The sequence below is a fragment of the Amblyomma mixtum genome, chromosome 2 (genome assembly GCF_055824585.1).
Source record: "Amblyomma mixtum isolate Tamu chromosome 2, ASM5582458v1, whole genome shotgun sequence".
NCBI lineage: Eukaryota > Metazoa > Arthropoda > Arachnida > Ixodida > Ixodidae > Amblyomma > Amblyomma mixtum.
In genome coordinates, this window is record NC_143013.1 from 115,002,463 (window position 1) to 115,027,553 (window position 25,091).

At 45.8% G+C, this 25,091-nt stretch overlaps 1 protein-coding gene and 2 long non-coding RNA genes across 3 annotated transcripts in view; all 3 read left to right on the forward strand.

Annotated features, from left to right (window-relative positions):
• The first annotated feature begins 283 nt into the window (after nucleotides 1-283).
• The window catches only part of LOC149360644 (complement C2-like), a 151,399-nt gene continuing 126,591 nt past the window's right edge, over nucleotides 284-25,091 (forward strand). Inside the window, exon 1 of the mRNA XM_089567888.1 lies at nucleotides 284-606. Coding sequence (XP_089424014.1) covers nucleotides 567-606 — 40 coding nt within the window. The 5' untranslated portion in view covers nucleotides 284-566. The remainder of the gene's footprint in view (nucleotides 607-25,091) is intronic.
• On the forward strand, nucleotides 14,206-16,547 carry LOC149360645 (uncharacterized). Its single transcript, XR_016288337.1, has 2 exons — nucleotides 14,206-14,647; nucleotides 16,216-16,547. It is a non-coding gene; the product is annotated as an uncharacterized LOC149360645 (long non-coding RNA).
• LOC149360646 (uncharacterized) lies at nucleotides 18,680-20,849 on the forward strand. Its single transcript, XR_016288338.1, has 2 exons — nucleotides 18,680-18,944; nucleotides 20,518-20,849. It is a non-coding gene; the product is annotated as an uncharacterized LOC149360646 (long non-coding RNA).

Sequence of the window (25,091 nt, forward strand, 5' to 3'; positions counted from 1 at the left end):
CTTCTGATATGTTGTTCCCTCCTTTCCACCCTTTAATTTGTGTTAATCACGTGTAATTTCAATTTCCCTTCAAGTAATGCAGCGAAGCCACTAGCTGACTGCTTTATAAAATGATATGGTATGTGCATAGCCCCCCGTTGTGCATAATAATGTAAAATAGACATAATTTGGGCACTAAAGTGTTTCGTTATGTACAGAGCACCGCGTCTAGACGGTGGTGTGAAGGTTGCGGCTTCGAAACAGTATCGCTAAGTGTCTATGCCCAGTTTTTTTTATGTTTTTTTCTCCTTCTGAAATAAAATTTTCCAAGCTATTTGATAACTCTGCTTCTTATTCTTCGAGCGTCGCTAGAGGGTGACATTACAAGTAGGTTGCCCGTGTTTTTTGCAAGTTTTCTGCAATGTTTCTTCTCACTTCCTTGCTGAGCGAACTACTGAAACCTGACTCCCGTGTAATCTCAATACGTGGAAGGTCAGCCGCTTTTCAAGACGCGATAACTGCTCTCTGCGGCAGACATCACCAAAGCACGAAGACTGCCCGCACGTCTCTAGTGAGCGTCTTGGGGTATGATGACGCGAAATGCAGCAAAATCGACCGTTACTCAGGGTAAGACAGCCTTTTTTTTGCCTTTGTGCCTCTAGAACCTGAAACGCGTAAGCCGACAAACGCAAACAACTTGCTCAAACGAGTACAGGTTTATTTTTCAACGCTTAGTTTTAAACTCTGAGCTATGATGGGTAATGCTGGGACAATCAATTAACGGAGATCCTAGCATGTTATTAGGCTACATTTTGGTAATGTGAATGGGGTGGCTGAATATTTAGAGCGAAGTAGTTTATGCAGACGCGCAGTGCTTCTGCTAACAGTCAGTTAGCGTTTTACTAATTGGAATCCATTGTAATTCATTTGTTCTCAGAGCTGGAAGGCATTACGGGAAAATATAGTGTTCAGATGTAATAAGCAGGAAGATATCAAATTTGAGGCGGAAAAAAAGCTACAAAAAACAATTGTGGTAAAGCGATATTTTTTTTTTTTGGCGGGAAATACCACAGCTTAGCACAATGTAAAGAAAAGTGCCATATATTGTTAAAGAAAGATTACACAAGTGATTGCTGAAAAGTAAAGTTGTATAGTAAAGTCAGGAATGTAATAAAGACAGTAATGTAAGCTTTCTGCCAATGCAGATGGCTCCTACTCGCAGAGATGCTGAGCAATAAATGAAGTAGAACAATATTTAGTCCTACATAAAATAACGCCTTCTATGCGGTGAAAATAGATGGGGCTGGAAAATAAGTAGGTGCAGTGAGCAGCCTATTTTCGTGGAACTGATTTTTATAGTAGGTTCTGTGCAACGGGTATCAAGGAGAAACTTTTCTGGGGTGCGCAAATATTGCAAGTGACAACTTCGTTTTCATTTCGATGACACTGTAGCAATGTTAATAATTAGAAAGCACTACTGAGATTTTGCCGACTAAATTTCAGATGCCAATGATTCAAGTTCAGGGTCCCATACAGGTCATGCATATTTTAATTTTGATGGAATTAGCTTGTTAAACGGAAGCAGTTTTTTTTATGAACTAGAAGAAGAGTAGAAATTTCGTTTCGGATTGCCCCCTGGAGGGCTAGCATTTTTATCAATAATTTTAAGTGGTTTGCACAACAAATTAGAAGCACGTGCACACCGAGGTGTTTCTACAAGGTTACCGCTTCTGCAGGACTACTGTTAAATTACTACTTTTATGTTAAAGAGGAACGTCGTGAAATACTCTTGTGCGTGACTTATTGTTCTTAAGTGTCGTGGGCATGTTGTTGCACTATACAAAAACATGGTTAATATTATACTGAAGAACCGACGCGTCTTAGTCATTGTAATTTTTCGGCATTAGCAAAAGGACGTAGCGAAGAATTAAATATTTTTAAGGAAGTCACTTCAATAATGGCGAAAACGTAACGGCCCGAAAAGCTAATCATGGGGACGCCTCAGCCCAGTAGAGAGAAACAGGAGCTATTTTAGTGAACCACCACATACTAAAAACGATTGATTGGAAGTACTGCAGCATTTGAACATATTTAGGGTCAAGATTAGTGTTAGTTATGCTGAGATGAAGTACAGCGTGTGAAAAGGATTTTGCAAGTTGTCAAAAGTGTTTTCACAAATCAAAAATTGCCCGTTGCATCACATTCATTGTGATACTCACTCTCTTAGCAGCAGGTTTATCACTTCCCGGAAAAGGTTTGCTACCATACACAATAGCATTCGCAATGTCAACAATATATTGAAATGCCTTGATACTTCTCTTGGGTCTTTAACCTGCGGCTTCTCGTGCTTTCGTTTATCTAAACATGGTTAAAGCTACATGACAATCAGGTTGGTTCCTTTAAGAATTGCCGGCGTCATGACCACCTTCGACCGTATATAAGCGGGCAGTGTTGCACTGCAATGAAGAGCTGCTTTCTGCAGCCCGTGTTATGCGAAATCTTAGTGAAAAATCCGTATCTTCAGCGTTTACTCTCATCATTGTCGAGTATAATGGTGGCTTTTGTATGGAGAGCTCCCAAATTTTTAAAGTTTTGTGAAAGCTTGCTCTTGAACCTTGCCAGCTCTTGGTGACGTAAACATGAACCTTAACCATCGAATCCATAATTACTATACTACAAGGGAATTTAACATTATTTATTCATTTATTCAAGGATTCTAGTAGCGCCGGAAGGCATTACTGTAGGAGGGACGTACAACGAAATCAAGCATTACAAGTGCCATAGTCACATAAAGGGACTATTCGAAACGACACATTCGACAGCCATAAGCTCAAGAAAAACACGCACAGACTCGCGTGCATTGAATTATCCAATCTTAGGATGAATTCAATTTATGAATAAATGCACGAAATGCTTCCACATACGTGCAGTCAACTGTGTTTTAGGCAGTTTGTCCCATACAGATATGCCGGCCGCGTCGGCTAGAATTTCTTTGGAGGAGAAATTCTAGATGCCCGTGTACTGTGCGATGTCAGTGCACGATAAAGAACCCCAGGTGGTCGAAATTTCCGGAGCCCCTCACTACGACGTCTCTCATAGCCTGAGTCACTTTGGGACGTTAAACCCCAATAAACAAAACTAAACCCCCATAGAGATATGACATGTGGAAGAAGGAATTGTGATAAGTGTTACGTTGACATCTGGTTTCTTGTACTTTAAACTCGTGATGAAAACGTGCAGATATAAAATATGTCAGGGAAACACACATATATTTATCAATCCCGGTTTTATTGAAATGAACGCGATTGAACATTTATAATTTACTGTGCAGGCGCCTGGTGCTAACTTACCAACAAAAACTTTCCTTCATTGCTGTAATGCTCTGTTGAAAAATGTAGTCATTTGCGATATGTGCGCACGTTATAAAGACCTGATAATGTAGCCACATGTGGATTCGCCACTGCGCTGGCATATTCAAATATGGGTCTAATGTGTGTGAGGTGCAGTAGGTCTTTTACACTTGCGGTGCCTTTGCAGAAATTTCACCCCAAGAAACTCAACATCACTGATGGTTCACCAGCTACACATTCAATACAAGTTCTCCGTGAAAGGTCTTTTCTCTAATACACACCCAGGTATTTAAATTCAGAACAGTACACCGAGTTTACAGGGTTATGTTTACAAGTAAAAGGAACATATTTGCATTTATTTAATTTCAGCGTAATTTTCCACGTGATGCACTATAGGTGGATGCTGTCAGATTGAGTTGTTTAGCGCGAACGTCGTATTCGCGGACTACCGGCCTCCACACAACGCAGTCGTATGCGTACAAGCAGATTTTTTATGCAACTGTCTCAACAACATCATTATTACATGTTAACAATGCCGAAACTGACCCCTCAGGTACACGGATGTAATATTTTCAGAGTGGGATGAAAAATTTGGGTACTGGTTGCCATGTACCCATATAACCAAAGCGGGCGGTATCGCAAGGGAAGCTAGTTTAGTTAATGAAATAGCATGTGGTACGCAGTAGAACGTTTTTTTTTTAATCCCAAATTATGCAATCAACTTGCTTTCCACTATCCGAAGAAAGAAAAATGCACAGACATAATTCCAGCAGTCGCGTGGTACTAGCAATACCCGACTTGAAACCATGCTATTGTTTATTGTTTATTGTAAAAGTTATTGTTTTTTAAATGTTTTATGGTGACACTGTAAATAATATGTTCGTGTACTTTGCACTTTATCCTTGCAAGTGAAAATGGACAGTAATTTGTGGCTAATTTTCTAGATTATTACAATGTTAGCCACTGTCTATTGTGTATTATAACGAAATAATAGCTACCACCTGAGCACATGCTTTCAAAACACAAAACAGGATAGAATCAGGACTATTAACAGCATGAAAATTAAGAATTTGCAGTGGCTTCAAATTACCATCACATGTAATAATGAAGGCTGCTATAGGCGCAGAAATCACATGGGCGGCTCCTGGATGTTGTGCGCAAAAGGGAGCTTTAAAAACATGTAAATTGCGGCTAAAACAAAAAGCCTTGTCCTAATCATCACTGCATCAACTCCGTTAAGTGATTTGTGTGGAACGCGAATCTGCCCCCGTACGTGCGATTTTAAAACTTTCCATAGCTCTTTAGGATTACGTTGATTTTTCTGACCGAAAGAAGTGAACAACCTATATTTTTGAGTCTTTACTTTAGCTGCTAAATCACGTTAGAAGACATTTATTCCTTGAAGCATACGGGAGCAACCGCCTTATGTATGAGGAGAGAAGACGGTGCCGCTTGTTGACCAGTGCACGGATATCCCGATTGCACCGAGGCATATCGTTTATTTGTTTGTACTTTTGACGGTAAATGTATGTCAACAAGAGATTCACATTTGTTCCTAAAATGCGTCCAAGTGCTTATAAAACCCTATCGGTCACTGCTATTTAAAATGTCGGCAAAGACGGAAACAAGGTCATGTGATAAGTATTACTTTTACCCTTGTAGCAAAAATAAATTTTCCTTGATTGTTTCTGCATAGTCCACTGAAGTCACATCGGTAAATGCGCAACGAGACAGCCATTATCAATTACACTACGAATTCATATTATTTTATCCGCCGGCGAAGTGGTGTTCTAAAATCTAAATCCAAAGTGCAAGATCGCGAGTGCTGGTGTCTAGTAGGCTTGTTTACATGGTGAGATAGATCGCTAACTGCAGTGAGCTCAGTGAACGATAACGCCAACATATACTGATCAAATTTCCATGTTTCCATTGAACGCCAGGCATATTAAGATCATCACCAATATAACATGTTTATTCAGCGTGGAGAGGAACTTTGACAATTCTTTGGGGCATCCGGATCTACTTAGACGAGGTGGGCGGTAAAAGCACCCTGTTCAGGTGGCATCGCTGCGTTTTGAAATAATGCGTCACACCGATACACCGCACAACGGAGCCGCTGTTATCTACTTCGAACGGAAGCAATGCCGTGTAAGTACGAAACCACTGCCCCGATGAGTTTCCCTGTCACCCCGGTATACGCAGCAGCCAGACGACCACCTCAGCGTCTCCAATGGAATCATGCTACCAGATTTCGGTTCCAAGTACGACGTCCGCATTTACTGAGGGTACCCAAGTGGGAAAATAATGAATTTTATTTTTTGGGATCTGAGCACTGACAACTAGGAAAACGAGGGCATTAGTTTCAGGGTTCCGTCGACGATGCTGGGGGTTTCGTAAAGACACCAGCTGCGGATAATCAACGGCTAGTTGTGTCGCAGCCTCGACAACCTTTTCTCATGTGGCGTATAAGTAAAGCATTGATACTTGGCGGATAACTTATTGAAACGCAAATTAAACGGTATGTCAAATGAGCGCCCATGAGCAACATGCTTGGACTGCGCATGGCGCACAGACGGCTCATGTCTTCTGTGATCATATATGGCTTTCCTTTAACTTCCCATCAGACGACAATACACGTTCGTTATCGTTGAATGCCCACACGTGAAACATTATTCGCCACTTTTTTTATTTTTAACACATTTACTAAAACGGTGCGCATGGTCAATGCCAGCCGTTGACTCTGACTGTCCTAGTTCCGGCTTGGAAAAGATGAATGCCTTTTCTTCAGATTACTGCGAGCTCTCAGTTGCGCTGTCTTCTACACCAAAAATTTGTAGGTTATTTCTTCGGGAACAGTTGTCACTTTCATCAGCGGTAGCCTTCAGACAAGCAACATCACGAGTCAATGTGCTACTCAGCAGTGCCACCGCGGTTAGCTTTAAGCACATTATTTTAAAGATTCACTACTCCATTTAGTCCATTGGCGAGCGTCCTACCATGCTATATTGGTGCAACATTCACGGACTGCCAGACCTCAAGGAGTGTAGTGTGGTCTACCTCTAAGGTTTTATTAGTCCTATACACATCGTCGATGGAAGCCGTAGCCACATCCTCAGGGCCAGGGTTTCTCTCCCCATCTCTTGACACTAGTAAGACTACAGCGACCAGGCCTTGTGCACGACTGAAAGAATATCGAGACAGTTACGTATTCGGTAAATGCATTCGGTATATCAGGGAATCCGACACAACACAGCAGTGGTACAGACTTTCAAGGTAGGCAAACTGGTTGAATTCGCACGTAACTAACCTGGGTAAAAAAACAGACGTGAGCACATGGAAGAAGCGATGTAGTGCCCCGGCCGCCGCAGGCAGTAACGCCACTTATGTAGCTAGGTCATGTCGCTGGAATCGCTTGTCGCTCCTTGTTGCCTGATGACTATTCTTCCAGGAGCCAACACCAGAGAAACTGTCTTGATGACGGCGAAACGCGCTGCTGTAGGTGGTACGCGATTTTCTAAACAACTTTGTCTCATAGCAGGAGACGTTGGCGAGGCTCGTTGCGGTGAAGCGCGGATATGTGGTGCCATCCAGGGAGCCAGCAGCATAAAAGCCGGGACGTGGGTAAAGATCTGATAAGCGACGTCGTGCAGTGATTATGACCTGTTAGTGAGGTTTATGTACTATATTCATGCCTACTAAATATATTGTTCCTACTCGTTTCTGCTTGATGTTCGTATCACAAATATAGTGCATACTAAATCTGAGATCGGCCTCCTGTTTTTTGAAGTCCGCGATAAAATCCTGATTTTTTTTATCTTCCTCTGAAGCGCATTAAGTCAGCAAATAAAAGTGCCGTAAGTGCACTTAGGAGCATTTGCAAAAGAAATCATGTCAAATTTAAAATTAATAATTCAGATTATAAGCTTGGAGCAATTATGCATATCTCATGTTAATGCGGCCTATTCTATAATAAGGCGCTAAGCCTTCACCTTTGGCAGCGTTTAACTCGTGTTAACTTGTGAACTAAATGCGATAGAAGAAAGCGAATGACTGCTTCAGATATAGAAGTAAAAATGAATCTAGAGGCCACGTTTGATGGCTGTAGAGTAAATAATCAATTAATTACAGTCAGAAATGTCAAAATTTCGTCGAAATGGCGCAACATCGATATAACCACGGGAACGGTGTGACTTCACATACATCAAAAATCGCCTTTAAATAGCGAAAATTGCCACAGAATAGTCGGAAAAACGATGGATTTGTGTCAGATGTGAAAATTTGTTGTTAAGCATAATTAACATTTAAGATCCCCGAGAGGTGTAAAATTTGGGTATCGGTCTAACCATGGGAACGGTGTGACGTCACATCCACGGGAAGCCGTCACAGCATAGTGTCCTCTGGTTTCGCCTCTCAACACTTTAGTTGCCAAAGTATCCTCGAAATTCTCAGAGAGTTTAAGGAATCCTATACAGCATCATTTCGCCTAATTTACGTAAAGTGCACGTGTCGAAAATCTTAAATGCTTTGTGCTGAGAAACAATCATATAAACTTATACAAATTAAAGATACATTGTATTATGCCATGGTTTTATGTACATTATCATTAAACTTCTTTGCAGACAGAAATACAGAAATAAATCAAATGCAGAGCCAAAGATGGCTCTGTTTAAAACGCTGTGACCGCAGAAATGACCCAGTGCACTGAACAATCTGGCGTCGCCAAGTTTCATAATACATGTGGAACAGATGTTACCTTGTTTTCCGAAAAGCTTAGCTTTTATTTATTTTATTATTTATTTATTTAACTACCCTCAGGGCCGTTAGGCGTTACACAGGGGAGTGGGAATAACATGCAAGTACAAAAAACAAAACAGCAGATAGAAAAATTGAAAATAGTTACAGCACACACTGGTATAAAATCAATAACAGAAATAACAAATGGCAGCATTTCACAAAACAAAACACAAAAGAAAACATCAGCTTATAAATTAACAAACTTATAGACACATACTTATATAAAATTAATAACAGCGTTACGAAATGCAGCAGTATCAGTAATTACAGCAATATTGTGGGGAAGGTGATTCCAGCTGACACAAGTTCTGGGTATGAATGAATCGTGAAAACATCTTGTACGACAAGGAGGGATCCAAACTTTGTGACGGTGATCAATGCGTGCTAAAATATAGGGTGGTCTTTTTAATGACTTCTCCTTAAGATAAGGATTATGATAAATTTTGTGAAAAGTACATAATGAAGCTATTGACCTGCGATGGGAAAGAAGCTGTTTCATGGCAGTTACACTACTAGTACGATGATAGTTGGAAAGTATGAAGCGACAACCACGGTTTTGAATTTATTCTAAGTCATAAATGAGAGATTCGACACCAGGGTTCCACACCGATGAAGCATATTCCAATTTAGAGCGGACCAACCTTTTGTAAAGTAATAGTTTTAATGAACTCGGTGCACATAAAAAATTTCGGCGAAGGTATCCAAGCATGCGATTGGCGTTATTTGTAATGTAGTCAACATGAGTTTTCCAAGACAAGTTAGAAGAGACATGAACACCCAGATATTTATAAGACGACACAGTTTCAAGAGTGATGCCATTAATGGAGTAGTTAGAGGGTGTATTAGATAGACGAGAAATTGGCAAATGCTTGCATTTAGTAATGGTTAGCTTCATATTCCACAGATTACACAAATCCAGTACCTTGTTAATATTTATTTTTGCTTGCAGCCTACGTTCGAAAATATTCAAGACAAGTGGTTTTCCCAAATTGATGGGTGTGCATGGAATCCAGTCTGGTTCCCGTACTAAAAGACCTACTCTTGTCTTCTTACCACAGACGCCTACAAGCCTATCCTGAAGATGCTTGAAGACGCGACCGTTTACTTGCCGCGGTGGCTCAGTGGTTATAAGGAGCTCGTTATAAGCCGTAATACCTATAAGTTGTAATACGTTATAAGCCGTAATACCTGGGTTCGAACCCGAATGTGGCAACCGCGTTTTGATGGAGGCGAACGCAAAAAGGCGCCCGTGTGCTGTACGATGTCACTGCACGTTAAAAATCCCCAGGTGGTCGAATTTATTCCGGAGACCTTCACTACGGCGCCTCTTTCTTTTTATTCTTTCCCTCTTATTTCCTTTCCTTCCCTTAATTCGCGGTTCAGCTGTCCACCGAAATATGTGAGACAGATCCTGCGCCGTTGCCTTTCTTCCCCCCTCCCGCCCAAAAAGCGACCTTTTTTTACGTCATGTGTTACGTCGGTGACCTTTTAGTATGTTATCGCATAGGTCACGATCAGCGAACTGCTGCTCAGATTTTAACGGGTTCTAAAGGGCGTAGAGCATAACCAATTACAACTAAACATTGACTTTCCTACTGACAGCAGAATAAGATTTCAGCTGTAAGAGCTTGCGCTGCTCTATGAACATGTGCGCGAGGTTTATTCACCGTGCCTCCCGGAAGAGCCTTCTGCCATTTCAGTCGGCTCACTGAGATAGTGAGGCGAGGAATTGCTAGAACGCGAATGGAAGCTGCAGTGTATCGTGGAGACATTGTGTCCATCAAACCACAACACACAAGTAAAGAATTTAAGCGCCGTTAGATAACCTGTGAAGTTGCTATCGAACGTGACAGCGTCATTGATCGCTGAGTGGGAAATTTAAAATGTGTGCCCCAACGCTGATAAACCAGCAAGAAGGTGGAGGAAACCCATTTATTGACTCCAAGAACTGGGTCAGGTGAAGAGTGTGGGTGTGGGGGAGGGGGGGGGGTCTCGGGTTTTGGAAGAGGTTGACGATGTGCCCTCAGGCCGCTCTAGGTGGCTGATAGTCCTCGGGACTCGGCGGCATCCCTTGGCCAGAAGCACGATGCGTATTTCGGATTTGATCTTCCAGCCGTCAGCTGCGCAGAACAGTCTCCCATGGCTCCTGTCACTCAGCTCCCTTATAGGGGGAGTAATTGCGTTGGGTAATTCACAAATATATATGAATTAAGTCTGCTCACAGCCTCGAGATGAGGCGGCAATGGGGAGAAGCGTCACTTCGATGAATTAGGGAATTAAGGTAGTGGGACTGCATAGTGCTCCCTTGTGAACGACGCAGAACAACTTGCTCGGCCTAGGACAGGGGTTTATAAGGGGCAGGGTAGCTGAGGGAGGGATTGCGATAGTCTGAAGTAATTTTGGTGCGACTTAGTAGGCATTCACGCGCACTGCGAAAGGAAGGTAGACCGTTCTCTGCCCTGTTGACGAGTGCTCTGTCGTGTTCCCGGCTGTATTCCCGGGGTCCTTACATTGCGCTGGAACCCAAAGGATGGCGATTATGCGTTTGGGAAGCGGGATGAATTGGAGGGTACGGTGGACGCATGAATGCGTGGATTCAGCGCACAGCGAAGTTACGAATCTCTGGTTTTGAGTCCGAGAAAATATATTTAACCTCAACGTGAGGGATTGCCAGAGCAATGGCGTTTTCTTCCGCCTCGATTGGTGGAGGTACCCGGTCGAGGGCAGCGCAACAAAGTGGTTGCGGGCATTATCCGAGACTGCCACTGCGAAGGCAGAGCGGTGAGGGTATTCTGCCGCATCTACATGAGCGGCACAGGTCGAAGGCGGGTAGTGCTTATGAAGCGCCTTTGTTTTGGCTTCTCGATGGTCCTGATTGTCGGTGGGATGAGTATTTTTTCAGTAACGGTGGGATGTACAAACTGTCGCTGATGCGGTCTGGGGGTGAGATATGGTTGTGTAATGGGTGCAATGAGGTTAGTTTTTGGGCATTGAAGGAGCTGCCTGCGTGGTTCCGACTGGGAGAGACGGTTATATTGGCTAATGAGATGTGCTTCGACCAGTTCATCAAGTCTGCTGTGCACACTGAGCTGGAGAAGATTGCTCGTAGCGGTATTGTTAGGAAGGTGCAGGCACTTTTACAGGCTGTACGAATGAGGTGATTAACCTGTTCCCTGTCACGAAGTGAGAGGTGCAGGCAGGGGAGTGAGTAAGTGATCCTACAGGGGCAGCACGCTTGGACCAAGCGCCGAGTGTCTGCTTCCTCTGTGGCGGCTAGGAATCCTGTTTATGAGGGAGGAGGTATTCTTGACTGACGTCCGTATGACGCCGGTATCCACGGCATTGTAGCCGTCATTGGAAATGTGGAGGTTCACAATTCTTATGCTGCTTAACTCTGGAATGAGCTTATCATCGAGATACACGAATATTGTCGGAGCCGAAGGCTCTTTGGAGCGAATAAGACGTTCTGCTTTGGGAGCTGAGTAGCTGAGGCCGATACTCTGCGCACGTTCTTGATCCCTTCCTTTTGCTCTTTGAAGGCAGTGTTCAATTGTACTTCAGTTACCCGTGGTGGCTCAGGGAGCGATGTCATCGGCGTACAGGGAATGCTGTAAGGACGGTATGGCAGATAATTTTTGCGCGAGGGGGATCAGAGTGATGTTGGAGATGAAAGGGGATAAGATGGCATCTTGTGGGGCGCCGCTTTTGCCGAGCGTGAAAGCCGAGGATTTTAGCGATCCGAGATGTATCTCCGCGGTTCTGTTGGTTAAAAAGGCAGTCACTTATTGAAGAATGCGGGAACCCGAGTTGAGCCCACAGAGGTTTTGGAGAATAGCCGCATGTCACACATTGTCAAAAGCTTTAGTTGCTTCGGAGCAATACCGCAAACAGGACAAGGGACCAAGAACGAGTAGACACACAGAGCGCTATGTCCACACTTGGTCCCTTGTCCTGTTCGCGCTATTGCTCCGAAGTATGAACCAACAAGCCCAAATTTCAACTTTAGTTGCTTGCTTTAGCCATATGGGGGAACATGGCTGGAGGGAAGAGGCGATTTCACTCTATGAATCTATTTAGACGATTGAGGATGACATGCTCCATGAGATTACTCGCACGTGAGCGGATGGAAATGGGGCATGGATTGCCTACGTGAGCGATTTGCCTGACTTCGGAATGAAAGTGACCTTAGCGCACTTTTATTGTGGAGACAATGCGTATTCTTCCCAGTGCTAGTAGAGATATTCCGTGCTAGAAAAAAAAAACAGCGCTCAGACTAGGGACAAAGAAAGAAGACAACAGGACCGCCGCTTCTTTCTCTGTCCCTCGTCTCAGCGCTGTTTTTTTCTCAGCAGTATGTACCAACTAGCTCGACTCTCCGTTTTATTGAGGATATTCCGTAAGAACACTATTCGAGCCTACATCCAGGTTTGTTGGTGATGCAGTCGGGGCAGGGACTGAGGTGGTACGCAGTATACAGAATACTGCGCGCGCGCGCGCGCAGTATTCACACACACACACACACAAACCTCTGCTTCTGTTCGGGGCTGTCTAGTTCTGGCTAGGGGAGGCCTCTGTAGTCTTATATGGAGTCTGTCACGTGCGGGGGAAAGTAGGCTTGAATGAGGGTTTGCAGTAGGTCCTCCTGTTGAAGCTCGATGAGCACGCGCTATCAGCGCGCGGTCAGCCACGGAAGCGTCAACCCGGTTTGGAGTGCGGGACATCACCTGCTATAAATGTATGTTGTATGTCCGTGAATAGAGTCCTGTTGTTCCCAGGATGTCATCGTGACAAGTTCCCAAGCAGCACATGACAGTGGTCCAATGTAGGAATTGAGTTGGCAAACAACGGTCCTATGAAGGCCCCGCGTTGCCAATGTTCTCCCCGCCTTGGCTCAGCCATTTTCAAAAGTTGGCAGTATTGGACCAGTCTCTCGGGCGTTTTCCCCGCCTTGGCTCAGCCATTTTTAGAAGTTGGCAGTATTGGACCAGTTTCTCGGGCGTTTTCCCTCTCTTGGCTCAGCCATTTTTATAAATTGGCAGTATTGGACCAGCTTCTCGGGCGTTTTCCCCGCCTTGGCTAAGCCATTTCTAGAAGTTGGCAGTATTGGACCAGTTTCTCGGACGTTTTCCCTGTGTTGACTCAGCCATATTTCGAAGCTGGCAGAATCTCACCAGTTCTACAATCGCTTCCTGCAATAGGCAGCTCGACCTCGTGTCGTAGGCAGCGCGACGCTGCCTACGACATTGAGAGCAGTCTAGGAGCGGAAAAAAGGGTGGGTTAGATAAACAAAAATGAAAAGTCTTGATCCCCGTTACCAAGTTGCGAAGCTATGTTGGAAAGCTTTTTCTGAAATATGGAGATTAATCGGGCATTATCCCTCCTGTAGCTTGAAGAAGAATTAGTTGGGCGAGAACGAAGGCTCTCTAAGAAGAGCTCCGCGTTTACATAAATACCGCAGTAGCGCATCGTAATTCCCAGTGGCCGGGCTAGTTGGTGATTTTCTTTTCCCGAAATTTCCTCGCAGAGGGGAGACGCCATGCTCGCATGTAAGAATACGCCACGCGGAAGTAGGGGGGGCAGCCGGTCACAACTTGAGCGTGGTCTGCTTTGTTTTCCTTCCGAGAGGGTATTGTGTAGGCGCCCAGGGAGGAAGAGGGGGCCCCGAAACTAGGGTGTCGAAGTGTGGGAGGGGAGAGCGCACAGAAGCGCTCGCACATCTAGGCGCCCTACGAGCACCTGTTTCTATTCACCCCAGCACAGGACTTGCACTTGCCGATCTGCGCCCTGCCTGTGGGATTAATGCATTTTCCTGGCGCATTTTCCCTGTTTACATGAGTGGGATGCACGAGAAAGTTGACATGATGCGCTGCTCTCGCGTTTATGTAAACGGAGCTTATCAGACGTCCTAGTGTTATGCGCTTTTCTTACAGTTGCACTGTAAAAACTAGCCGTCACTTTGACGGTCACCCTTTAGTCAATTTCGATGGGTGCTTGGTGTATTCCGAAAAGAGTGTTCCTTCGGCGTGAATCAGGGGGAGAGGGCAGAGCACGAGGAGCACAAAAAAATAAACAAAATTTTCGGCCTTCTGATTAGCTCTTCTTCGTAAACGTCATACGACCGATGACCTATCGCGATGCGGTCGCGTTTGGCGCCGCACGGACTGCGCGTGCGATTTTCCAGTCTCCCCGGAGCCTTCGAAGGGAGCGGACCTGCGTCGCTCGCTTCTCTGTTCCTTTCTGCCTCGTTTTCGCTGCCAGTCTCGCCCTAGCAGTCAACGCGGTCGGTCGCGCGCGGCGCTCGCTCCGTCGAGTTCGTGCGCGCCTCGAGGCCGCGGCGTGTGCCGCTGGCCCTTGCGGCCCTCCGCCATCCTGTGCCTACCGTGATCGTGTGTGCCCCGTGCGCTGGAGCCCTGTGTTTTGGATTACCGCTCCTAACCAAGTGTTCCTCGGCCCTTCCACCATACCAACTACCTGGTGTGGTTATCCTCGTGCCTTTTCAGGAGCCTGGACCGACGGCCGCAAAAGTAAGTTTTTGCCACTTTTCTTAGGCCTTTCGCCGCCCGCCCACGTGGTTCGCGTCTCCTGATTTCGCCTTTTTCCGATCTCACTCACTTTAAAACTAGTCCTCCCTCACTATTTTCTCTTTTCCTTCCAAATCTTCCTACTCTTCGCGTGCTCACTGTGTTTTCTAGCTCTCGCATTTCTTCTCATCTTTCTTCTCTTTTTCACTATCCCTTTGTCCGACCAGTAGCCCTATTCCTTCCACCCTCCTGTCCTAAGCCTTGCCTTCCGCGTGGGACTCACAACGTCACTTAAACTTTCTTAAGTCATTTGCTTCAACACCAGTCTTTTCTATTTATTTCCACTCTTCCTTCCAAGTCTTTCTACTCTTATTCCCGTGTTCACTTGTTTTTTACTCGTGTTCCCTGACCACCTCCCACGTGTCCTAAGCCTTTTCTCGCCCACCCAAGTGGGACTCACCTTTCCCTTGAGCTTTCCTAACTCACTTACTTCAACACTAGTCCTTTTCTCCTTATTTTCTCTTTTCCTTCCAAATCTTTCTACTCTTTCTCGCGTATTCGGTCGTGTCTTTTACACCCGAGGGCAAACATTTCCTCGTTCTTCTGCCTATCCTTGACCATCCCTTTGTCCCACCCCTAGCCCTATTTCTTCTACAAGCCTGATGCAATAAGGGAACAAGACAGTACACCTTTTCAACTAAAGGGTAAAATTTTTCCGCAAGGTGCGATATATCACAGCGGTGAACTGTCGTCGCAACTTGACAAAGCCCATGCCTTGCAAGCGACATTAAAGAGTTAGAGTCAGGTTAAAATTCATTGTTGTGCACGACAGTTGAAGCGCAACACAATTCATAAATGGAAGTTGGACAGATGCGTTATCTCCTTTTTATATAAAAGAGAACTATGTTTTGATTTCATTTACAAGTATTTAATGATGACAACAAATTCTAGCTTTAGTACATAGTTTTTCATGTTCCCTTTATTTAACATGCTTTCACAGTTTTATTTTAATTGTTTGGAAAGCTTATTGGAGCTAAAATGCCCTTCGAACCTGCGGTGTGTACTAGAAGCTGCAGTCACTTGCCTTCTATTTATGGGCATCTATGATGCCACTTAGCAGGCGCAAGGTGGTCAATCGGAACGAGAAGTCAGTGTCAATGGATTGAGGCCCCTCTAGTGATTCTTTACTTCATTGTTTAGTTGTGTCCACGTTTTGTATGTTGACTTGATTATGAGGCACGTAATAATATATCTGTTTACTATATTTTTTACCTGATGTCCTTCCTGACTCAGGTGCTCAGCTACTGATTCCAAGTGAAGGATCAAACACCATCCATAGTAGCTGCATTGCTCTGGAGGCTAAATGCAAAGAAGCACGTGTGCTAAGCGATGTCGGTGCATCTTAAATTAAGAACTCTAGGTGGTCAAAATTAATCAGGAGCCCTTCAGTACAGCCTTTCTCATTGGCCATATCCTGGAATTTATTTTCTTACAATTTTCTAAAATGATGGACATGATTTGTGTGTGCTTGGAAATAATGTCTATTTTCTTTGTTCACTTTTCCTGTGCAGATGCCATTTGCGACAAACTGCATTTGACGCATCACACGCACAAGGTTTTATTTGCAGCTGGCTGCCCGGTTCATGTGATGGAAGGAAGACACGCCTTGCCGAAGTCTTCTCCCCCCTCCAACCAAGCACGCCACCTGCGAGTGCGGGGACAGCCCCCTGCACTGTGCCCGCATGTGTGCCTCCCAATCCCCTGGCCTCTTCCACTTCCTGAGGGCCCTCCCTCCATACAGCCCCTGCCACCACCCATCCCACAGCCCCTGGCACCACCCTTCCCGGCCCCTAACGATTAATTCTATTTGGACTTTTTCATAAAATAAATGTTTTCATGAATACTTTGGTTGTCTCATTTTAAGAATATTTGCATGGTTGCTTACGAGTGAACATTTGCATTAATGTTGGCCACCGAAGATAAAAATTAACATAGGCTTTAGTGGCGAGTCATAAATAGAAAAGGGCAGTGGCATGCCAATCTTTAAGCCACTGACGTGACAGGTTGTATGCACTGTCATGAATGGAAAAGCCTGTGCTTAGTCTGCATTGACAGTGCCAAATGGCTGAACATATCAATCTTGGCATCAACAGTGAGATATGAATGGAGTATATGAAAGGAGTAGCCGGTTTTCAGTACATATTGGTATGGCCAGAATGGCTATCCATGGGACTTATATTGGCATCAACAATGGGACATCAATGGAATAGCTGATATTCAGTACGTATTGGTAGCACCAGCATGGCTGAACATTGGACCGATACTTGCAGGACCAATGAAGTATGAGTGGATAGGCCAGTGATATGCCCATACTGTCAGTGCCAGAATGGCTGAACAATGGGACAATCTTGGTATGTAGTATGGGCCAAGGATGGAAAATGTAGTAATGTGCTCCTATGCCAATGCCAGCCCAATATTGATGCCAATGTATTCCAACAATGAGCCATTGTTGGTGCAATGCTGGCGTGCTGCCTGGGTTACTTCATCTGGCGACGAGGGTGTCTACCCAAGCAGCACATGACAGTGGTCCAATGTAGGAATTGAGTTGGCAAACAACGGTCCTACGAAGGCCCCGCGTTGCCAATGTTCTCCCCGCCTTGGCTCAGCCATTCTCAAAAGTTGGCAGTATTGGACCAGTTTCTCGGGCGTTTTCCCCGCTTTGGCAAAGCCATTTTTAGAAGTTGGCAGTATTGGACCAGTTTTCGGGCGTTTTTCCTCTCTTGGCTCAGCCATTTTTATAAGTTGGCAGTATTGGACCAATTTCTCGGGCGTTTTCCCCGCCTTGGCTAAGCCATTTCTAGAAGTTGGCAGTATTGGATCAGTTTCTCGGACGTTTTCCCTGCGTTGGCTCAGCCATATTTCGAAGCTGGCAGTATCTCACCAGTGTAACAATCGCTTCCTGCAATAGGCAGCTCGACCTCGTGTCGTAGGCAGCGCGACGCTGCTTACGACATTGAGAGCAGTCTAGGAGCGGAAAAAAAGGTTGGGTTAGATAAACAAAAATGAAAAGTCTTGATCCCCGTTCCCAAGTCACGAAGCTATGTTGGAAAGCTTTTTCTGAAATATGGAGATTAATCGGGCATTATCCCTCCTGTAGCTTGAAGAAGAATTAGTTGGGCGAGAACGAAAGGCTCTCTAAGAAGAGCTCCGCGTTCACATAAATACCGCAGTAGTGCATCGTAATTCCCAGTGGCGGGGCTAGTTGGTGATTTTCTTTTCCCGAAATTTCCTCGCGGAGGGGAGACGCCATGCTCGCATGTAAGAATACGCCACGCGGAAGTAGGGGGGGGCAGCCTGTCACAACTTGAGCGTGGTCTGCTTTGTTTTCCTTCCGAGAGGGTATTGTGTTGGCGCCCAGGGCGGAAGAGGGGGCCCCGAAACTAGGGTGTCTCGATGTGTGGGAGGGGAGAGCGGAGAGAAGCGCACGCACATCTAGGCGCCCTACGAGCACCTGTTTCTATTCACCCCAGCACAGGACTTGCACTTGCCGATCTGCACCCTGCCTGTGGGATTAATGCATTTTCCTGGCGCATTTTCCCTGTTTACATGAGTGGGATGCACGAGAAAGTTGACATGATGCGCTGCTCTCGCGTTTATGTAAACGGAGCTTATCAGCCGTCCTAGTGTTATGCGCTTTTCTTACAGCTGCACTGTAAAAACTAGCCGTCACTTTGACGGTCACCCTTTGGTCCATTTCGACGGGTCCTCGGTGTATTCCTAAAAGACTGTTCCTTCGGCGTGAATCAGGGGGAGAGGGCAGTGCAACAAGGAGCACAAAGAAATAAACAAAATTTTCGGCCTTCTGATTAGCTCTTCTTCGTAAACGTCATACGACCGATGACCTATCGCGATGCGGTCGCGTTTGGCGCCGCACGGACTGCGCGTGCGATTTTCCAGTCTCCCCGGAGCCTTCGAACGGAGTGGTCCTGCGTCGCTCGCTTCTCTGTTCCTTGCTGCCTCGTTTTCGCTGCCAGTCTTGCCCTAGCAGTCAACGCGGTCGGTCGCGCGCGGCGCTCGCTCTGTCGAGTTCGTGCGCGCCTCGAGGCCGCGGCGTGTGCCGCTGGCCCTTGCGGCCCTCCGCCATCCTGTGCCTACCGTGATCGTGTGTGCCCTGTGCGCTGGAGCCCTGTGTTTTGGATTACCGCTCCTAACCAAGTGTTCCTCGGCCTTTCCACCATACCAACTACCTGGTGTGGTTATCCTCGTGCCTTTTCAGGAGCCTGGACCGACGGCCGCAAAAGTAAGTTTGTGCCACTTTTCTTAGGCCTTTCGCCGCCCGCCCACGTGGTTCGCGTCTCCTGATTTCGCCTTTTTCCGATCTCACTCACTTTAAATCTAGTCTTCCCTCACTATTTTCTCTTTTCCTTCCAAATCTTCCTACTCTTCGCGTGCTCACTGTGTTTTCTAGCGCTCGCATTTCTTCTCATCGTTCTTCTCTTTTCCACTATCCCTTTGTCCGACCAGTAGCCACCTTCCACCCTCGTGTCCTAAGCCTTTTTTTCCTTGCCGTTCCGCGTGGGACTCACCACGTCACTTAAATTTTCTTAAGTCATTTACTTCAACACCAGTCTTTTCTATTTATTTCCACTCTTCCTTCCAAGTCTTTCTACTCTTCTTCTCGTGTTCACTTGTTTTTTACTCGTGTTCCCTGACCACCTCCCTCGTGTCCTAAGCCTTTTCTCGCCCACCCAAGTGGGACTCACCTGTCCCTTGAGCTTTCCTAACTCACTTACTTCAACACTAGTCCTTTTCTCCTTATTTTCTCTTTTCCTTCCAAATCTTTCTACTCTTTCTCGCGTATTTGGTCGTGTCTTTTACACCCGAGGGCAAACATTTCCTCGTTCTTCTGCCTATCCTTGACCATCCGTTTGTCCCACCCCTAGCCCTATTTCTTCTACAAGCCTGATGCAATAAGGGAACAAGACAGTACACCTTTTGAACTAAAGTGTAAAATTTTTCCGCAAGGTGCGATATATCACAGCGGTGGACTGTCGTCGCAACTTGACAAAGCCCATGCCTTGCAAGCGACATTAAAGAGTTAGTCAGGTTAAAATTCATTGTTGTGCATGACAGTTGAAGCGCAACACAGTTCATAAATGGAAGTTGGACAGATGCGTTATCTCCCTTTTATAGAAAAGAGAACTATGTTTTGATTTCATTTACAAGTATTTAATGATGGCAACAAATTCTAGCTTTAGTAAATAGTTTTTCATGTTCCCTTTATTCAACATGCTTTCACAGTTTTATTTTAATTGTTTGGAAAGCTTGTTGGAGCTGAAAATGCCCTTCGAACCTGCGGTGTGTAATAGAAGCTGCAGTCACTTGCCTTCTATTTATGGGCATCTATGATGCCACTTAGCAGGTGCAAGGTGGTCAATCGCAACGACAAGTCAGTGTCAATGGATTGAGGCCCCTCTAGTGATTCTTTACTTCATTGTTTAGTTGTGTCCACGTTTTGTATGTTGACTTGATTATGAGGCACGTAATAATATATCTGTTTACTATATTTTTTACCTGATGTCCTTCCTGACTCAGGTGCTCAGCTACTGATTCCAAGTGAAGGATCAAACACCATCCATAGTAGCTGCATTGCTCTGGAGGCTAAATGCAAAGAAGCACGTGTGCTAAGCGATGTCGGTGCATCTTAAATTAAGAACTCTAGGTGGTCAAAATTAATCAGGAGCCCTTCAGTACAGCCTTTCTCATTGGCCATATCCTGGAATTTATTTTCTTACAATTTTCTAAAATGATGGACATGATTTGTGTGTGCTTGGAAATAATGTCTATTTTCTTTGTTCACTTTTCCTGTGCAGATGCCATTTGCGACAAACTGCATTTGACGCATCACACGCACAAGGTTTTATTTGCAGCTGGCTGCCCGGTTCATGTGATGGAAGGAAGACACGCCTTGCCGAAGTCTTCTCCCCCCTCCAACCAAGCACGCCACCTGCGAGTGCGGGGACAGCCCCCTGCACTGTGCCCGCATGTGTGCCTCCCAATCCCCTGGCCTCTTCCACTTCCTGAGGGCCCTCCCTCCATACAGCCCCTGCCACCACCCATCCCACAGCCCCTGGCACCACCCTTCCCGGCCCCTAACGATTAATTCTATTTGGACTTTTTCATAAAATAAATGTTTTCATGAATACTTTGGTTGTCTCATTTTAAGAATATTTGCATGGTTGCTTACGAGTGAACATTTGCATTAATGTTGGCCACCGAAGATAAAAATTAACATAGGCTTTAGTGGCGAGTCATAAATAGAAAAGGGCAGTGGCATGCCAATCTTTAAGCCACTGACGTGACAGGTTGTATGCACTGTCATGAATGGAAAAGCCTGTGCTTAGTCTGCATTGACAGTGCCAAATGGCTGAACATATCAATCTTGGCATCAACAGTGAGATATGAATGGAGTATATGAAAGGAGTAGCCGGTTTTCAGTACATATTGGTATGGCCAGAATGGCTATCCATGGGACTTATATTGGCATCAACAATGGGACATCAATGGAATAGCTGATATTCAGTACGTATTGGTAGCACCAGCATGGCTGAACATTGGACCGATACTTGCAGGACCAATGAAGTATGAGTGGATAGGCCAGTGATATGCCCATACTGTCAGTGCCAGAATGGCTGAACAATGGGACAATCTTGGTATGAAGTATGGGCCAAGGATGGAAAATGTAGTAATGTGCTCCTATGCCAATGCCAGCCCAATATTGATGCCAATGTATTCCAACAATGAGCCATTGTTGGTACAATGCTGGCGTGCTGCCTGGGTTACTTCATCTGGCGACGAGGGTGTCTACCCAAGCAGCACATGACAGTGGTCCAATGTAGGAATTGAGTTGGCAAACAACGGTCCTACGAAGGCCCCGCGTTGCCAATGTTCTCCCCGCCTTGGCTCAGCCATTCTCAAAAGTTGGCAGTATTGGACCAGTTTCTCGGGCGTTTTCCCCGCTTTGGCAAAGCCATTTTTAGAAGTTGGCAGTATTGGACCAGTTTTCGGGCGTTTTTCCTCTCTTGGCTCAGCCATTTTTATAAGTTGGCAGTATTGGACCAATTTCTCGGGCGTTTTCCCCGCCTTGGCTAAGCCATTTCTAGAAGTTGGCAGTATTGGACCAGTTTCTCGGACGTTTTCCCTGCGTTGGCTCAGCCATATTTCGAAGCTGGCAGTATCTCACCAGTTTAACAATCGCTTCCTGCAATAGGCAGCTCGACCTCGTGTCGTAGGCAGCGCGACGCTGCTTACGACATTGAGAGCAGTCTAGGAGCGGAAAAAAAGGTTGGGTTAGATAAACAAAAATGAAAAGTCTTGATCCCCGTTCCCAAGTCACGAAGCTATGTTGGAAAGCTTTTTCTGAAATATGGAGATTAATCGGGCATTATTCCTCCTGTAGCTTGAAGAAGAATTAGTTGGGCGAGAACGAAAGGCTCTCTAAGAAGAGCTCCGCGTTCACATAAATACCGCAGTAGTGCATCGTAATTCCCAGTGGCGGGGCTAGTTGGTGATTTTCTTTTCCCGAAATTTCCTCGCGGAGGGGAGACGCCATGCTCGCATGTAAGAATACGCCACGCGGAAGTAGGGGGGGGGCAGCCTGTCACAACTTGAGCGTGGTCTGCTTTGTTTTCCTTCCGAGAGGGTATTGTGTTGGCGCCCAGGGCGGAAGAGGGGGCCCCGAAACTAGGGTGTCTCGATGTGTGGGAGGGGAGAGCGGAGAGAAGCGCACGCACATCTAGGCGCCCTACGAGCACCTGTTTCTATTCACCCCAGCACAGGACTTGCACTTGCCGATCTGCGCCCTGCCTGTGGGATTAATGCATTTTCCTGGCGCATTTTCCCTGTTTACATGAGTGGGATGCACGAGAAAGTTGACATGATGCGCTGCTCTCGCGTTTATGTAAACGGAGCTTATCAGCCGTCCTAGTGTTATGCGCTTTTCTTACAGCTGCACTGTAAAAACTAGCCGTCACTTTGACGGTCACCCTTTGGTCCATTTCGACGGGTCCTCGGTGTATTCCTAAAAGACTGTTCCTTCGGCGTGAATCAGGGGGAGAGGGCAGTGCAACAAGGAGCACAAAGAAATAAACAAAATTTTCGGCCTTCTGATTAGCTCTTCTTCGTAAACGTCATACGACCGATGACCTATCGCGATGCGGTCGCGTTTGGCGCCGCACGGACTGCGCGTGCGATTTTGCAGTCTCCCCGGAGCCTTCGAACGGAGTGGTCCTGCGTCGCTCGCTTCTCTGTTCCTTGCTGCCTCGTTTTCGCTGCCAGTCTTGCCCTAGCAGTCAACGCGGTCGGTCGCGCGCGGCGCTCGCTCTGTCGAGTTCGTGCGCGCCTCGAGGCCGCGGCGTGTGCCGCTGGCCCTTGCGGCCCTCCGCCATCCTGTGCCTACCGTGATCGTGTGTGCCCTGTGCGCTGGAGCCCTGTGTTTTGGATTACCGCTCCTAACCAAGTGTTCCTCGGCCTTTCCACCATACCAACTACCTGGTGTGGTTATCCTCGTGCCTTTTCAGGAGCCTGGACCGACGGCCGCAAAAGTAAGTTTGTGCCACTTTTCTTAGGCCTTTCGCCGCCCGCCCACGTGGTTCGCGTCTCCTGATTTCGCCTTTTTCCGATCTCACTCACTTTAAATCTAGTCTTCCCTCACTATTTTCTCTTTTCCTTCCAAATCTTCCTACTCTTCGCGTGCTCACTGTGTTTTCTAGCGCTCGCATTTCTTCTCATCGTTCTTCTCTTTTCCACTATCCCTTTGTCCGACCAGTAGCCACCTTCCACCCTCGTGTCCTAAGCCTTTTTTTCCTTGCCGTTCCGCGTGGGACTCACCACGTCACTTAAATTTTCTTAAGTCATTTACTTCAACACCAGTCTTTTCTATTTATTTCCACTCTTCCTTCCAAGTCTTTCTACTCTTCTTCTCGTGTTCACTTGTTTTTTACTCGTGTTCCCTGACCACCTCCCTCGTGTCCTAAGCCTTTTCTCGCCCACCCAAGTGGGACTCACCTGTCCCTTGAGCTTTCCTAACTCACTTACTTCAACACTAGTCCTTTTCTCCTTATTTTCTCTTTTCCTTCCAAATCTTTCTACTCTTTCTCGCGTATTTGGTCGTGTCTTTTACACCCGAGGGCAAACATTTCCTCGTTCTTCTGCCTATCCTTGACCATCCGTTTGTCCCACCCCTAGCCCTATTTCTTCTACAAGCCTGATGCAATAAGGGAACAAGACAGTACACCTTTTGAACTAAAGTGTAAAATTTTTCCGCAAGGTGCGATATATCACAGCGGTGGACTGTCGTCGCAACTTGACAAAGCCCATGCCTTGCAAGCGACATTAAAGAGTTAGTCAGGTTAAAATTCATTGTTGTGCATGACAGTTGAAGCGCAACACAGTTCATAAATGGAAGTTGGACAGATGCGTTATCTCCCTTTTATAGAAAAGAGAACTATGTTTTGATTTCATTTACAAGTATTTAATGATGGCAACAAATTCTAGCTTTAGTAAATAGTTTTTCATGTTCCCTTTATTCAACATGCTTTCACAGTTTTATTTTAATTGTTTGGAAAGCTTGTTGGAGCTGAAAATGCCCTTCGAACCTGCGGTGTGTAATAGAAGCTGCAGTCACTTGCCTTCTATTTATGGGCATCTATGATGCCACTTAGCAGGTGCAAGGTGGTCAATCGCAACGACAAGTCAGTGTCAATGGATTGAGGCCCCTCTAGTGATTCTTTACTTCATTGTTTAGTTGTGTCCACGTTTTGTATGTTGCCTTGATTATGAGGCACGTAATAATATATCTGTTTACTATATTTTTTACCTGATGTCCTTCCTGAGTCAGGTGCTCAGCTACTGATTCCAAGTGATGGGATCAAACACCATCCATAGTAGCTGCATTGCTCTGGAGGCTAAATGCAAAGAAGCACGTGTGCTAAGCGATGTCGGTGCATCTTAAATTAAGAACTCTAGGTGGCCAAAATTAATCAGGAGCCCTTCAGTACAGCCTTTCTCATTGGCCATATCCTGGAATTTATTTTCTTACAATTTTCTAAAATGATGGCCATGATTTTTGTGTGCTTGGAAATAATGTCTATTTTCTTTGTTCACTTTTCCTGTGCAGATGCCATTTGTGGCAAACTGCATTTGACGCATCAGAGGCACAAGGTTTTATTTGCAGCTGGCTGCCCGGTTCATGTGATGGAAGGAAGAGACGCCTTGCCGAAGTCTTCTCCCCTCTCCAACCAAGCACGCCACCTGCGATTGCGGGGACAGCCCCCTGCACTGTGCTCGCATGTGTGCCTCCCAATCCCCTGGCCTCTTCCACTTCCTGAGGGCCCTCCCTCCCTACAGCCCCTGCCACCACCCATCCCACAGCCCCTGGCACCACCCT